The following is a 16,749-nucleotide window of genomic DNA, read 5'->3' as shown; positions in this document are numbered from 1 at the left end:
GTACTAAAGCTGACACTGGCTGACTTAGTGAGCACACATACTGTAAACACGTAAACACACACACACACACACGCACACTTTATATTGACACAGAAAAACATCAAGAATTGCAAAATAGACAGATAAACTACAACAGACATATACAGCTACTAAATGCAGCGTGATATCTATAATCTTGTTGCTTTAACCCTTTGACCTCTTATTTCTCTTTGTTAGAATAACACCAATACTACTACTACTAAAAATAATAACTCTGCTTGTCCTCCAGCGTCTGAAGGACCTGAAGCAGAGGGAGTTTTACAGAGCGCTGGCGTGCAGGAGGCAAAGGAGGCGCAGGGAGGAGAAAAGAGAGGAGCGAGCGCTGAGGCGTCTCCATCAACACAAAGAGAAGAGGACAGGAGAGTGGTGAGTAACATGCATCTCTAAATGATAACTGATGGGACATTACGGACCATATCTGAGCGTGGTATCTAATACTGTATGTTTGTCACACCAGTAAGTTTGGTGTTAGTTTGACATTACACGCAACTTAATATAAAAGTAACAAACAATCAAATAAAGGTGAATGTTTTCACAATTCCAAGAGCAAATATATGGAAGTAACAGTGAAGAGGGATGATGCTCTTTTCTGAAGAACCTTTTCACTGTGCCACAGTATCCATGATATAAATTACACGACCACCCTAGTCTGTGATCATGTGCCAGACAAATAATCAAGACACTGGTTTGTTCAGTCAAATACAAACAAAGGAACTTAATAGTATGAATAGAGAATGTGAACATACAACATACCGTGTTAACTGCTGAGGGGAGCGGGTACCATCTTGTACGGCATGCAGTCCATTGTGCCTGGTACAGTGGTTAGAATGGGTAACTTGCCAGTCTTAGGATTGGCTAAAAAGTGATTTAAACATCAAAACAGACTCCAAGTCATCAACAGACAGGCAGGGGAGCCTCACAAGATGGCGCCCACATCCTCCAAAAAGCTGTGAGCGTCTGTGCATCAATAGTGTCTGTGTATAGGCAAACAAAAAGTATTAATTAGACTTTAGTGATGAAACTACTTCAGCAACAATGTGTAAGAGCATATCATGAGCATACAAAGCAGATAATACGAATGTGTTAGCATGTAGTAGGATTTAATACTCTCCCTCAGCTCAGTTTTTGGTCTTTATTCACTCTTGAGAAAACTTTCATTAGCAGCTAAATTCTCTAATGTTCACTATGAAGGCTTTAACTGTGTCTACAGTACCTGTTATTATGTGGTGAACAAGTAGTGTACAGTGTATTTTTAATGCTTTGTTTGCTAAAAATAAGGAACACAAGATAAATGAGAGCAGCAAGAATGAAGTGGTCTGAAAACACAAAAACTCTTGCTGAACAGAAAGTGCAGTTGGATGAATTGTGAACTATGTGGGTTCAACACCACAAGCACCTCTGACATACATTACATTAACAACAATAATGATGAATGCAAGTAGAAATTTAGAAATATTTCGAAATATACTCACACACACAGTGTGTGTTTACATGTACTTAAGTAACTTGGTTATTGAGAGAATGTAGTTACGCTGGTATTCAGGGAATGCATTTATGTGCACTGTTGTAATCTGGTTACTGCAAATCTGCATATACACACAACACATCAGTAATTGGATTTCTCTTCTACTTCTGACTTATTTTAGCTGTATGGCTAACACATTTTACCAGTATATTGATACAAGGCACTGCTTCCTCACGATTTATCCTTTGTGTGTGTGTGTGTGTATGTCTGAGGGAAAGACCAGGAGACAGATGTAACAGACCTTTTCAATGGAACAACTATGTGGAGGATACAGACAGATACAGTATTTGGACTTCCACTCCTTTCTCTTTCTGCAGAAGCTTGTCATGCACACACACACACACACACACACACACACACACACACTTGTAAAAAGTTGGTTAGAAACTCCGTGTACATGGCGACCTCTGCTACTTCTTCATGAAGCTGATGGTATTTTCTTTGGCCTAAACCTCTTTTCACAGTAGTGTCATACCAGGAAAAGAACAGGTGCAACTGAAAACATTAGGTCAGGCATGTCCATTCATGCTTTGCTCACTGTCAATAATTCCTTTTGCTTTGAGAGCAAGGTTAGTTATCTAACCTAGTTATCAGCCAGTGTATGCACGTTTACTGTAACGGTACTACGCCTGTGAGAAAGCTGAAGCATTGATAATAACATCAGCAATGGTTCCTCTCTATTCAAATGTCCAAGCACCTGAGCCAGCTTAATGTGATTCAGCCACAAACAACTGTTATTTACACCTGTGCATCTCCTACTGCGACATATTAACATTTTTCTGTGAACAAAGGCCTACTGATTTTCCAAAGCAAAATCCTGTATGTGTCTGTCTAGTTGCAGTGCAATGTGAGACTCCTCTCAGTTGGATAATCCATCACACATAGACCCTGCTTTATCAAGTTATTTTACAGCTGTGTTTTGTTGAAAAATCTACATATTTGTCTGTGTTTTCATGTTCTGCTGGGAAGCTCAGACATCTGGGACTTTTAAGTGGGCTGTCAAACAGTGTTGTGCTCACATTTTTCTGGTCCTAAAACTCCTGTAAGACAAATGATAACAGAGCTCTAGAAACAGATGATGCGGATTTTCCTGCTTCTTGCTAGAAAAAAAACTTTTAAAGGGAGTTCATTTGGCGAGCAACCAAATAGAGAATTTGGTTTCTGAAAATATACTGTATACGGTATCACATTAATGCTGAGCCGAGAGCTGAGAGTCACAACCTGATCATGCCCACGCAAAGAGAACGTACAAGATCCCAGCCAGGAAGTAGTCCCTGAGGACCACATCAAGCATGCTTTAAAATCCATGCATGAAAGTCAGATTTTTACTTCATGTACTGAGTGGTGAGCCAAAAGTAGCCTTACATGTCTCTGAAAACACTTCATGAGCTGACATGCAGTATTTGTTTCAGAGGAGTAAAAATAAACCAGAACAGAAGAAACAATCACTAACTAGCTCCTTGGTTACAATGAGTGTTGGCACAGCAACCGATAAAATGCATCTCGCTGTGCTTAATTGGGATTATCAGCATGAATGTGAAGTGTCTCTGACCAATCACATCGTGCGGCTGAGCCCACTCACTGTACACAAAGTCGTGTATCAGTGTCGGCTGTCGCTGCCATTTCCAGGTCTGCAACAGTGCAGTTTGGCTCCTGGCACAAAGGGAGGGAGAAGGAAAGGCATGGCCAAATTGATTTTCAGCTGGATTTCAGCTCTGCTCTCCTGCTGTCCTCCTCACTGCTCATCTCCTTGTTCCCTCTCCTCTTCATTCTTCCTTCTTCCCCGACCCCACCACTTGTCTCATCTTTTTCTTTTGTTTTCACTTATTTTCTCCCCTTTTCCATTTTCTCTTTATTTGGCCTTTCATCCTTTCCTTCATTTATAAAAAATAAATGAAGGAAAGGATGAAAGGACACACTCAATCTTTCTTCCTTCCTTTTTCTCCTAATTCTCTCTTCTCATTTTTTAAAATGTTACTTCCTTTCTCACCCTTTCAACCACTGTCACCCCTTCCTTGCATTTTTTGCATCCTTTTCACTTCTCTCCTTGTTCCTCTCCTTGAATCCTCTTGTCTTTCTTAATTTTCTTCCTTCCATTATCTCCTCACTTTGTTTCCTTAATCCCCTTTATCGCTCTCAAACCTTTTTCTTTAATTCTTTCCTGTTGTTCCTTCAAATACTATCCTCTTGTCCTTTGGTAATTTGTTCTCTGTTCTTTCCTCTTCTTTCACTTCTGATCTAATCTTCTCATTTTTCTGTCCTCTATTCATTCCTAATCTGTCCTGACCTCTCTCTTCATCACTTCTCGTCTCCTCATCTATAATTTCCACTGTTTTTATCTGATTCTTTCACCCCATCTTCTTTCCTCAGTGCTCCAGGTTCTGGCCCCATGTTCAGATCCACCACAGTGGCAGTGGATCCAGAGAACCAATCCAGACCAGACTTTGAGCAGAACTGGGCCAACATCCGTACAAGCAGCACAACACTGGGAACAAGTGAGGACTCTTGTCTAGTTAAACGGCATGATATAGGCTGCGTGAATAGTTTATGAGGAGGTGTTTGGTTTTGGTGATGAGTATATTACTCTGCATATTAAAGGATTAAACAGAGATTGCTGCTGAAATATTTCTACTGATGGCAGACTTTAATAGAGAAATGAGCAGCTCTGTAGTTTCTGTATAGAACATACAATAAAATGCACAGACAGCATATTGTTCAGGAAAGACCAGGTACACAACACAGCAACAGAAACATCGAATGAAACATTGTTCTAGTTGCTTGCCCAGTTAATCCGCATAGACTTCAACTGTGGCCAACTTGGACACACAAATTTCTGCCTTTAAACAGCTGAAACCAATCTTGACAGATCTGACCTTTGAATAGAGGTTAGATGAATCTATAGTATTAGTTGTGTTGCATGACTCGATATGGCACAATCCTGCTCTGCTAAAGTGTAAAGTGCTCCACAAAAGACAGGAGTGCATGGTACAAGAAGTTAGGGCATAGATATGGAGCCTGCATGTAACCACTTTACACTATAGTGCATAGCAGGTATGTAGCACCTTACACTGCACTAACAACGCTTGAGAAAGCCTCAGTTGTCTTCTACTGTCCTCAGTAACACATATTTTGCAGCTATTAAGCAGCTTATATTTCTTTGTCAATTTAGAACATAAATGTGGTGATTATATAGTTAGTAATGAGATGAAGATGAGCCTCATGTCTTGTTCATGTCCTGAACAGCTAATAAATGTCTTATTATGCCACTAAACAGAAATGTTTCATTTATCAGCCCATAGATATGGTTCAGTAGGTTACTAGCTACTAGCTGGCTGTGTTATCATTATCCCCTAAATTTGCAACATCTTGTGCAGGGGTAGCCAATTATGATTTTAGGAGGTCCGGATAGAGAAACTTACTGAGCCTATAAGCATATGAAGAAGGTACCTACTGGGCCCTATCTATGGTGCTGATGACAACAGATAATGGCCACTCAGTAGCATGTGAACACCATAGGAAGGTCCTCATAAATAAATAAATATAAAAATGTGAAGATTTAGTGTGAGGTATATACTATAGGAATATTTGCTACAGTAATGACTTGATGAAACCAATACTCAGATCCACCATCTTCAGTATTTATGCATAGCACTACATTTTTACTGTGCCACTTTCTAATCACATTTATTGAGCTCAAACACCACTTCTTTCTTTTTACTTTTTACATTATATATTACTTTTCAAAATAAGAGATGCAACAGAACTAATAAAACAGAAAAGAGATGTGATTAGATATTAAGAACACTTCTCAATATGACAATGTATTGTAACCGCACAAGTTAAGACTTCTTTAAACAGTTTCAAGAAAAGTAAACATCCAAGCTACAGTTAGATTTCTTTTTACAGGGCTGTTGTATTAAGGAGTTTTAGTAAGGTGCACTTATGTGGCAAAGGTGTATAGAGGCAATACAGCTGAGTATGACTTTGGGTCTTATTTTCCACTTAAATGTGTCATTCAGTTTTATTTGTTGTGAACGAGAGGGTGATATCAGCTCCTTTGAGTCCATCTCGTGTGTATTATTATTGCACAAGATAAAAAAAAAGATCAAAGCATGACACTAAATCAGAATCCTAAGGTTTCAAATCGATCAATTGTCAGCTTCATATTCAGCAAAGTTTTCTTTTCTTACTTTAAAGTCAAAACCAGTGGAAAAGTTTGAAAACGCCATTTAAAGTTGACCCTCTTTGAGTGCTAAATGCATTTTCTCCCATTAGTATTGGAAAAGAATTCATTTAAAGCCTTCCCTTCTAAAACTCTAATATTTAACAAAAGGGGTTTCTGGTTCTGGGGATGGCACATTATGGATTACTTTTACAGTTATGAATCACCTCAAAACCTTCACTCAAGAAGTAATTTTCTGAATCATTTTCCATGCTGATGTATAGACAGATGAATGTCTGCCAGCATGTTGTGCAAAAAATGGATATACAAAAATGGATATTACATGTTGAAATAAAACACTCAATCTTAATTTTTCCCATTTCTAACTGAGCCACACGTTCATCTTTGTGCTTGTGGTTTTCTTAAAGGCCACCCTACATCCATAAATCATATTCAAATGTGTTAAAAGCAACAAAAGAGTAACATTGAGCAGCCAGACTGCTGAATAAATGCATAAGAAGCTTACTGTACGGGAAGTCTTAACAATGGATTCTATTTTTCTACATGTATCCCTTCCTACTCCTTTCTTTATAGTGAGGTTAGGCACATAATCCTGTTATGTTTTGCATGTAAATGTAACTGATGTCAGCTGCTGTAATCCCCTTCCGCTCTCCCCTCCATCTAGAGCCTCAAACTCCACTGCTTCAGCCCTTCCTTCCCCTGGATCCTGCATTGGAACCAAGACTCCTGAGCAACACGCAGTGGGTGTATCACCAAACGGATACCAACAAAACTCCACTTACTGCTGCTGCTGGTAAAAACTGCATCCTCAGCAAGACCCAAATGGACTACAATGACCTGACAGCCACTGCCATTATACCCAGTACTACCACCACCAAAAGCACCATGAGCACTTCCACCAAAACCAGCCGCTTTAACAAGATCCTGGGGGCTTGTGAATATTTAAGCAACCCCATTACTCCCAATAACATCTCGACAACTGTCCCTAACAGCACAACTAATGGCTCGATTTTTCACAAAACCACTGTGAGCACCACCACCACAGGTGTTAGAAACAAGGCTGACATCAGCATCAACAGTAGCAGAGCAGTGCGTGCAGCATCAGAAGTCCAGTCCGTCCCCAGCAGAGTTCGTCCTGTGTCCTTCTCACTGCCCAAAAGAAGCTGTGTCCTCCTCCACCAATCAGCTGCTGTCTTTATCCAATCTGGGCAGAGCTCTCGCTTGTCAGGAAAGCAAGAAGCTGTGATGACGAAAGACAGAGCCAAAGATCTTGGGGAGAAAGTCACAGACCAGCTTCGAGCTCCAATTTCTGCAGACATGAATGTTGTAGGGCTGGATCACTGGGACAATGAAAACCAGTGCAGTGTGGACAGTAAAATTGCAGTTCAGTATTCTGATGCTGGAGCCATTATGTCTACTGGGAGGGGAAATGGAGGATCCTCTGGGACTGGAGCCCATGTTTCTTTATGTAATGGCAATGTGATCGAAGATAAGGACTCTGTCATCATTGGGACTGGAGCCCAGGTCTCCTTATGTAATGACAATGGGACTGGAGCCCAAGTACGCAGTGAAAGTGGGACTGAAGTTCATCTTCATTTAAATGATGTGACATCGGCACAGATATGTGGCCCTGTAGGCACAGCTGTGGCTCAAGATTCAGTATGCAATGAGGGCAAGGTTAAAACACATGACAGTGTGGACATGCAGCAGGAGTTAAACCCCACCAAAGACTTCAAAGATACTTTTTGCCCCTCTAAAAATCCAACTCAAAAAACAACTTCTGGTGTTTTAAATTACACTACAAACCAAACACGACCCAAAGAATCAAACTCAACTCTATCAAACTGGGCTAAAGAATCATCTTCATCAAGTCGCTCCAAAGAGCCCTTTTGTCATGTTCTGAGCCGAGATGGCAGCAGGGTTCTTCTTTGGCCATCTGAGATGGTCAGCTACACCAAGACTTTGCCTTCCATCTCCTACAGCATCAACCCTCTCCTGTATGACTTTAGAGCACATAGCCGGCCCAAGGAAGTGGGTGAGGAAAAGAGAGAAGGGCTGAAGAGAGTAAAGTCATCTGTAATCAAACAACCCAACTGCCAACAGAGACAGGGAAACATAGAGGGAGGAAGGGAGTTGAAGATAGATGAAAGGGAAGACGAGGATGAAGGAGGACAAGCAAGAAATCCTATGAAACGAGTAGCCAATTGTAGCGGTGGCAATGCAGTTCTGCATGGCTCCAGCTGCCGTGATGAGAACGCTTTAAAATTTATTCCCGATTCTGCAGAAAGCCACATTGCCCCATCGCCAGGCCTTCAAAATACAGGGAGGAGGAGGAGGAGGAGGAAGAGAAGGGGAGGGGTGAGGAGAGGAACAAGAAAGAGGGGTAGACGGAAAAGAGGAGAGGATACAGATAGAAAAGACTCAGAGAGGGGAAGAAGAAGATTAAGTAATCTTTCTATGAATCAGATAGTTGAACAGAGAGGAGAGGACAGGCTGAAAGGAGAGAGCACTGAAAAAAGGGAAAGCAAAGAAAAAGAACTTTTAAGTAATCTTGCAGCGCATCGGCTGGTAGGAGGGAAAGATAAGAGGGTGAGGGGAGAAGAGAGAGGGATAAGAGGAGATCAGACGGAGCAAGATATGGCAGGTGGAAATGACGAGAAGAGATCAGAGCTATTAAGTAATCTTCCCATGAATCGGTGTAATCGGTGTAACCAGCTGTGTCTGCAGGTGAAAAGGGAGGCCAGCCAGCATCAATCCCAGCAATCAGCCTCAGGGTGGGGCCACGGGCTCAGAACGCTCCTCTGCAGGGGTGCAGCATGTAACTCAGTGATTAGCCCCGTCCGTGGGTCTGTTATAGAGACGACATGCTGTCCTGCAATTACTCCCGACCCTGTTCAGAATGACGGAGAGACGGGGGAGATGCACAAAAATACACAAGCAGGGAAGGAGGAAGGGCAGAGAGATGAGAGGCAAAGGAATCTGAGGAAGCCGGAGATAAGAGCTGTTCAGGATGCTAAAGAAAACATGTGTAACCTAGCGATTAGAGGCGATTCTTTTCCCTGTCAGGACGCAGCATGTGAGCCAGAAAGTTGTCTTGTTCTTACACCACACAGGGAAACAGCATGTGATCCAACGATTAGCCTTGTCCCAGCTCCCTTTAGAGAAACAGCATGTAGTCAAAGACAAACAATATCTGCAGGACACAGCAATTCGGTGTTAGGCCTTTGCCCACGCTGCTTTGGACAACAGACAGTAACAGAACCGGGAATTAGATCAGTCTGCGCAGACATGACCCTCCATGGTGATGCCAATTCGAAGGAAGCGACAATGATGGGCGGAGTAACGGCTGGCAAGAGGAAGGCGAGTTCGCTGGAGGCTGAGGCAACAACGAGGAAGAAACGAAAAAGAGGAAAGCGACAAGCGAAAAGGGTCTACAATGGTTTGAGGCAGAGACAGGAAAAAGATTGTGTCGGTTTGACTTCTAACCTTGGTATTGGTGAGCCCTTGTGTGTACAGGACATCTCAGAGATGCCTTCAGACAACTGCAACACAGCTGAGTGCGGCACAGGAGATGAAAACACTGACTGCCACTTCCTCTGCCGGTTAAAGCACTCTCTGTGCCTTAACATAAAAAGCGTGGAGAGAACACTTAGCTGTAACACCACTGACAAGCTCATTAACTACCGCCGCATTGATGACGTTAAAGGCAGCACTGTGCCTTACAGTGACGGCCACACCTGTATCACACCAAGTGGCCACTGTCTTTCTATAGGAGAGTCTAAAAGGGACGACACACGTGATCATTCTGCAATCTGTTGTGATCCTTGTTGCAAGAAAGATGAAAAAAACAATCACAGTATCAATGCAAATGTCAAAAGTGACTGTCATCATGTGGGCGATCTTCAATCAACTTCTATTAGTTACAAAGCTACATGTCATCTGATGGACACACAAGCAGACCCACTTTTTAATGACTCGCTTACCTGTAGCACTAATCTCACACATGATGACCACAGTCAATGTAAAAACAAGCACACAAACAATGAACTGGTGTCCACTGACTGTGATTCCAGCAACAACACTGACCAAACAACTGTTTTCTGTCAGGATAATAAAGCTCAAAGCAAATCTTGGGACATTACACACAACTGTGATAACACATGTAATCAAAAGTGTGATTATAACTTTAGTGGTCACAGTGAGGAGAACAAAGCCAATCCTCAATGTCACATTCCACACAAACGCAAGCTGTCTGATTCAGCAGCTGATTATAAGACCTGCACTGATCAAAGTCATAGGAACTGCACTGATGATACTGACAGTGGTCAGTGTAATTATTTTAACTGTAACCACGTCACTGATCGTGATTATTGTGGCGATGCTGTTAGTAACAACAGTGCCACGAACGAAGGGGATGCTGGTGCAGTCATGAGCATATGTATGGAGCTGAGAGGGGAGGAAAGAGATGTGGAAGAGGGTAGAAAAAAGGAGGAGGAGGAGAAGCAGATGGAGATGAAAAGGCTAAAGGAGAGGCAGGAGGAGTGGGAGAAGGAGTGGATCCGAAGAAAGGAGAAAGAAAAAGAGGAGAAAGAAAGAGAGAGAAGGACGGAGATAGAATTTGAACATATCTACCCAGAGAAGAGGCCTTGTTTTCCTCTACCTCTTCCTCCACCTTGCATCCCTCTCCATTCTCCCCTCCTCCTTCGGCCGTCCCTCTCCTCCTCCTCCGCCTTCTCCTTTCATCACACCATCATCCAGCATCACCTTTCGCTCCTCCCGCCTCCATCTCACCTCCCTGTCCCTTCATACCCCCACCTCCTTCCCTCGTTCTCCCCACACCTCCCTCCTCTTGCCCTTAATCCACCACCTGTTCCTCCTCCACCCCCACTTCCCCCCTCTTTCTTCACGTCGTCCCCCATCCCTCTCCTGGATGCCCCCGGTCCATATCCATTAGCAACAGCATTTCACCCCATGCCAAGTCACCCCCAGTCTCTGTATCCTCCACCACATCCTACAGTTTTGCCCCTGCAGGTGTTGTTTTAAAAAATAAAAAAGGCGCAAAGAATAAGACTCATGAAAGAGGCATTTTCGCATTTTCCAAGGAAAAACTTGTCAGCTGGGTGAAAGCAGCTTTTATGTGTCATTACCAGCACAGTGGCAGCGAGGATGAAACAGGAGCGCTAACCACATCAGGAAGACTTAAGTAGAAAAACAAAACTCATCCTTCTTAAAGCCAAACCTCGGGCAACCTCATCACCCCGTCTAAACACTCTAAGCGCTGATTCACACATCTGAAAAAAATGATGGCTAATTATCTTCATCAGTTGCAATCTTGCTCAAAATGAGCCTCAGGTGTGCAGCCAGCGGGATTGTGGAAGGGATACACAGCTGGGCTTGTTTCCCTCTGTAGAAATCAGTCGATGCTCCTGTCATGCATTTTAAATCAATGATTTGCTTTCAGGGCATGTTAGAAATTTTATAGTTTGAGTCTTTAAAGTACACATCCATCTGTGTACACTGTCAGATATCTTCAATCTGTGATAATAAATGCAAGACATTTTCTTGTTGAAATTTAAATCTGTCCCCCTGAGGGCTTCCACTACTGATTTCCTACATATACCCGAATTACTTTTAGACAGATGTGAACTGAGCATCAAGAGCTGCTGACATGTTACTTTTTAAGTTAACCCCTGTTTTGTTAGCCTTGCTCAGAAATAAAAATGTGTCCACTCTAAAAGCTTAAATCGAGTGTCAAGAAATAATATCAATATTAAATGAATCCATGTACTATTATAAATAAAACTCAAAGATTTTATCAAAGACTAAGAATAAACAATAAGTATTTTTGGCTTTTAGTTACAAAATGCAAGTTATGTGCCAATACCACTTGACATATACTTTGCATTGACATACATGGGCCATATTCACAAAGCTTGTGAATCCAAATATTGGCTGTGACAAAACTTTTCCCTGACAGTTAAAGACTAGATTCTAGCAGAGAAGGGTGGATGACTTTAAAGAGTTTCTTAAACAGACCAGAAATGGTTAGAAAGACAAAAAGATGGAACAATGCTTGGATAATATTTGTGGTAAATCTCTCAAGATATCTGATACCAAAACCAATAATTTCCTTAATATCAGAAATTAAGGTGTTCAAAATGTCAGGATATTTGGCAGCTGGACAGGTGCAACTTGCATCTACCACAGTCAGTAAGTAGGATGATCACAGAAACTAATACAGCGCTTTCACACACTCATATTGTGAAACAATTCATTTAATTTCCGCTGGATGTTCGCACTATGCAGGCTGACAAAACAGTGTTCAGGTACACAGTAGGTTTCCCTGTGGACTACAATACCACTATGTAAATAGACAGCCAGCAATCACATTAACTGATAAAGATTAATATTAATTAGATTACAATTTACGGTAAATCAAATTTGACAAATGTGAGGCTACTTTTAAATGTTTCTTCTTGGTCAGTTGATTTGCCCATCATTAAAAAATTGTCTTCTCTTTTTATTTTAAACAGGTTTCAACCAAACCAAAGTTTTTTTCACTTACTAGTCAGTGTTGCTCTGACAAGTTTCCAGAGTTTCTTCTAAGCTGCATATAGAACTCTTTGCTGGAACTATTTATGTTAAGAGATGAGCATTCTTGGAAGGCTTGTGAGTATGGGCCCATAATCATAAGCAGTCAACACTAAAAAAAACCATGACCATGCCCAAATTCCTACTAATAAAGTAAAGTAAATAATAGTACTTTGAAGGGTTTAAGTGTTGAATAATTGACCAAATAAACTGATAACAGTAAAACTAACTTCGTCAAAAAACAAAAAAAAACCTTTCAGTTTTTATTTGAACCTTTCCAACTACTTACTATATGCATACATACGTACATACTTACATACATACATAACAAATTGCATACTGATGCAGTCACTGGTGTATAAATTGAGTGCCTCCCTGCATGGCCACTGAACATCAGAGCGAAATGTTAAGTTTCGAAATAAGCTCTTTGCTCTTTGATTTTGAAGGACTGACTCCGGCGTCTGACCTTTACTCTTTTCGACTGTAGATTTTCTGCCATCTCTCTCTGCTGTAGCTGCACTAAAAATATCCCAGTGTGTGAGATAACTTTACATTTAGTGACTCACCCAAAGGAAACAAAGGCCAAAACACACAGAGAATGAATCAGTGCCTTGTATGACTTCAGGCAGAATCCCTGGGAGAGGCAGACACAGAGAGACATGATGAAATGAAGGAAAATGTGAGGGTATGATTGTCAGGTAATCACAAAACAGCCATTTTTTCATTTTTACTAAAGCTCCCTCCTCAAGTTGTCATTCATTTGATTCTTGTTGCAGTTTGGCAGGTGATTTTCCATTTTGTGTTCTGCGACAAAGTGACCACAGTCAAGTCCTTTCATTCAAATGCACGTTCAAAGCATTTCTAGCTGAACATCCTCTTAGGGTGGGTTTCTCCTTTGAACCTAAAGGGTTTGCATGTATCTTGTATGTTCTTTGTCCCGACATTTACTCTGTTAAATCTTGTTAGTCTGTACTTTCTGTCTAATGCAGCAGAAAACATTCATGGCAATTAACAAAAAGTGTATGTGCTGTGTGTAAAACGCATGACAGCGTGACACTCGGTCTCTCAGACTTGTGAGGATGAGGGAAGAGCGGAGTAACTCCCACACTTGCTAACACTTTGCTTTTCTCAGACTTTTTCCTCTCACTCCTCTGAAGTTGAACATCTGGTTACAGTGGCTTTGGGGCTCTAGCTGGCAGTGCCCATGCATCTCAGCGACTAAAGTTTATTCTGATGCAAGCGGCAATGACAAACAAACAGAAAAACAATTAAAAACCATGTATGAAATGTTGACTAAAAAAGAGCAGATTTTGTGTTCTTCAAACTGTTTTTGAGAAAGCACTGTAAAATAATTTGGCTGCATTCACTCCAGAAGCCTGAACACACTGTTTGATAATTACAGTTTTTAGCTGCAGCCCTGTCATCTCCGCTGTCTCTCCCAAAAGGTCGTCATTAAGTAACTGATGATTCCTCGCCAGATGATCTCCAGTATGTCGGGCATGTCGCCATGGTGACACTATGAAGCCCACAGTGACACGTTGTCAGCGTTTGTTTCTTAAAAACTTTATGAACTGACTTAGCGACTTGAAACTTGTGACTTCGACTCCATGCAGCTGTAAGAATATAAAACCACATTTATCTGGTGTCACGCAGCCACATGTTCTCTCCCTGTAGCTCTTCACCACAAGAGGTATGAAACCAGATGTTCTCAATGAACGTGGGTTTCATTTATTATTGTGATAAAACTGTGTAAATTAGAGAACTGTTATTAGATGTATTTTTGTAGAGAATCCTCAGTTGAATGAGGCACAGATTTTGTATCATGTACTTTAATGCTAATTTAGCCTGGAAATAAATACACACACTTAATCTGACCTCTTGTTAAGCTGTTGTACTGTTCATATGTTCTTTAAAGTAAATTAATGGGTTTCAAAGACCTGATTTGACTTCCTTCAGAAAGAAGTTTTCCCCAGTTTTGTCTAAGAAATGTCTTGAGATGCTGATAAACTAATATTTGGCTCCATTTTTTGTGTAATCTAATTTCAGCACCCTCATATCCACAGATATTATCCCTGCTAATATAATAGACATAGTGAATCCACAGAGAAAAACAAATTACTCTGAAAATGAAAATAAATCAGTAGACTTGATATCACTTTCTTGTTGTCACTGTGTTTCTTTCAATAGGGGAAAAAAAAAATCACCTGAAAATGGTTTTCACAAAAAAGTCCATTATCAAGCAGACAAATCTGTAAATCGATATCTTTTACTGTCACATTCCTGTAATTTCCCCGGTGCGTGAAATGATAAAGCAAGAAAAACGAAGACAATGAGTTTGTGGCTCACTGACAATATTTTAAGCAGTTTTCAAACTGAAAAGGGAATATAAGCCTGAAAAAAAAGAAAAAAATCGAACTCACACACACTCTCACACTTGATCAGATGCTCTGGGCTGAAGTGTGTGTGCGTGTGTGTGTGTGTGTGTGTGTGTGTGTGTGTGTGTCCAGAAGGCCTACCGACAGCTGGGACCATCATGTTCAATGACTAAAATAGCGTCAAAAGTCAACATGTTCATCACCTGGGGCTGTGTGTCTGTTTGTGTGTGTGTCTGTGTGTGTTTATGGCAGGGAAATAATATGGCGAGTGTTACAAGTCGAGTTCACTTTATTACAGAAGCAACGGTTCTCAGTAATTTGCTTCTGTGACCTTTAAAAAAAAAACTAAAAACAAAGAAAAAAAACCCCACGAAACTCTTTTGACATTAGAATTTGACTGTATGGAATTAGTTTCACAAAGTCTGTGTGTGATCTTTTGTCCCTGAGCTTGATTTCTTCTGTTTTATTTCTAACAGCACACTTTCCATAGCAGTTGATGGATGCCTCGGCTCAGGCAGGCACGTCATGGCGAATGAGTTAATAGGCTCCTCGGTGCATCGGCAGCAGGGCATTATGGTTTGCTTCCTTTGCTTCAGCCGCAGAAACTACTCAACAGCGTGTTAAGAAAACCTCAGCAGAGGCTGATTGTGTACTTCAGCAGCAGCAAGAAAACAGAACTCTCCAGAAACTCGGCCATTAATGAGTCATTGTGGCTGCTGTCACTCTGTGGGCTTAACGAGGAACAACACATGATGAAACATTTATGATATTTTTGTACAAAAAAAACTTTAATGTTATTTATGTAGCAGTAGAGCTTGAGGGTACATGGAAAGGAGAAAATCTGATAGGAGTATTTCTGGTGGTGAGATGATGGGAGAGAAAATAGCTGTTGTACATCAGATGACAGTACTAAAAGCAGAGGTCGACTGGTCAAGAAGAAAAAGCATATTGTGGTTAGAGAACAACAAACATTCAACTATTCATACTGCCTTCTGTACTCAGTCATGGCAATGCAGTTCTGGAAAAAGATCCCTAAAGTAAAAATATTCAACATGGGCAAAAGAATGTGAACCCCTACTCTCTTGGTTTCAGGATTTCACCAGATCTGTAATTCTGTGTAGACACAGTGCAACCCCTTAAACAAAACACATGACTGTCACACTAGAGCTCAAGTTGGACTCCAGAGCTCCTGTTTGCTGGCACCAATAGCGCTTGTTAAGGTTAGATACTAAATCCACCACTGAATCTTCTATACTCAGGATTGGTTTAAGCACATTAGACCAACACACCCTCTCTACTGAGAGATTTGTCTATTGGGAAAATCGTATAAATCCAGTCCACACTAGTTGGAGTCTCTGTAATTCCACCTTAAATGTAGTGGATGCACAGTTTACTGTCTGGAGTATGAGGAAGTGCCAATTTGGAGCATGATTAACAAATATCAGGTCTGAGCTTCCAGAATGAAAATAAAAGTGAAACAGTGAGTCTAGCTGAAGTGTTTTAAAGGTTTTTGGACAACAATGGAGGTCACGGAGCTCCTGGATTATTAAAGAGAGTACAATACAATTAAGTGGCACAATTCATTGACAGAAATGATCTTTTAACTGACGCAGGGCTCGATTTTATGCAAGATGTAATGTTGCATACGATTAACAAATGATTAAGTCACATTCACAGGTAAGGTTAATTCATACATTTATCGATATTGGGTTAGGGTTAGGGTTAGGGTTATTAGATATTGCTTAACCAGAGCACAACCTGTTCTGGTGTAAGTTTTAACCCTTTTAGGCTTTTTTTTTTACCCAACTGTAAATTAACATTGATTAACTGATCAGCTATCAAATCAAATGAAACTATTGTGAATTTGTGATGGTGAGCAACAGTAAAACAATATAATTCCTGCATCATTAAACATTTCTTTTAATTACTTTTAAATGTTACCAGTTGTGGTTAGAGAGCGATCATGTTTTTAAAGTAAAAGTGTATTAAGCAAGACCACAACTTTAACCAAAATGTGAGAAATTCAAAAACAACTA

The 16,749-nt window shown here is 40.9% G+C and overlaps 1 protein-coding gene across 1 annotated transcript in view; it reads left to right on the top strand.

Annotated features, from left to right (window-relative positions):
- The window catches only part of LOC137101628 (uncharacterized), a 59,048-nt gene extending 44,555 nt beyond the window's left edge, over positions 1-14,493 (top strand). Inside the window, exons 3-5 of the mRNA XM_067480303.1 lie at positions 269-405; positions 3,935-4,059; positions 6,412-14,493. Coding sequence (XP_067336404.1) covers positions 269-405; positions 3,935-4,059; positions 6,412-10,790 — 4,641 coding nt within the window. The 3' untranslated portion in view covers positions 10,791-14,493. The remainder of the gene's footprint in view (positions 1-268; positions 406-3,934; positions 4,060-6,411) is intronic.
- The last annotated feature ends 2,256 nt before the right edge of the window (positions 14,494-16,749 follow it).

The sequence above is a fragment of the Channa argus genome, chromosome 1 (genome assembly GCF_033026475.1).
Source record: "Channa argus isolate prfri chromosome 1, Channa argus male v1.0, whole genome shotgun sequence".
NCBI classification, from domain to species: domain Eukaryota; kingdom Metazoa; phylum Chordata; class Actinopteri; order Anabantiformes; family Channidae; genus Channa; species Channa argus.
This window is presented reverse-complemented; position numbering and strand designations above follow the sequence as displayed.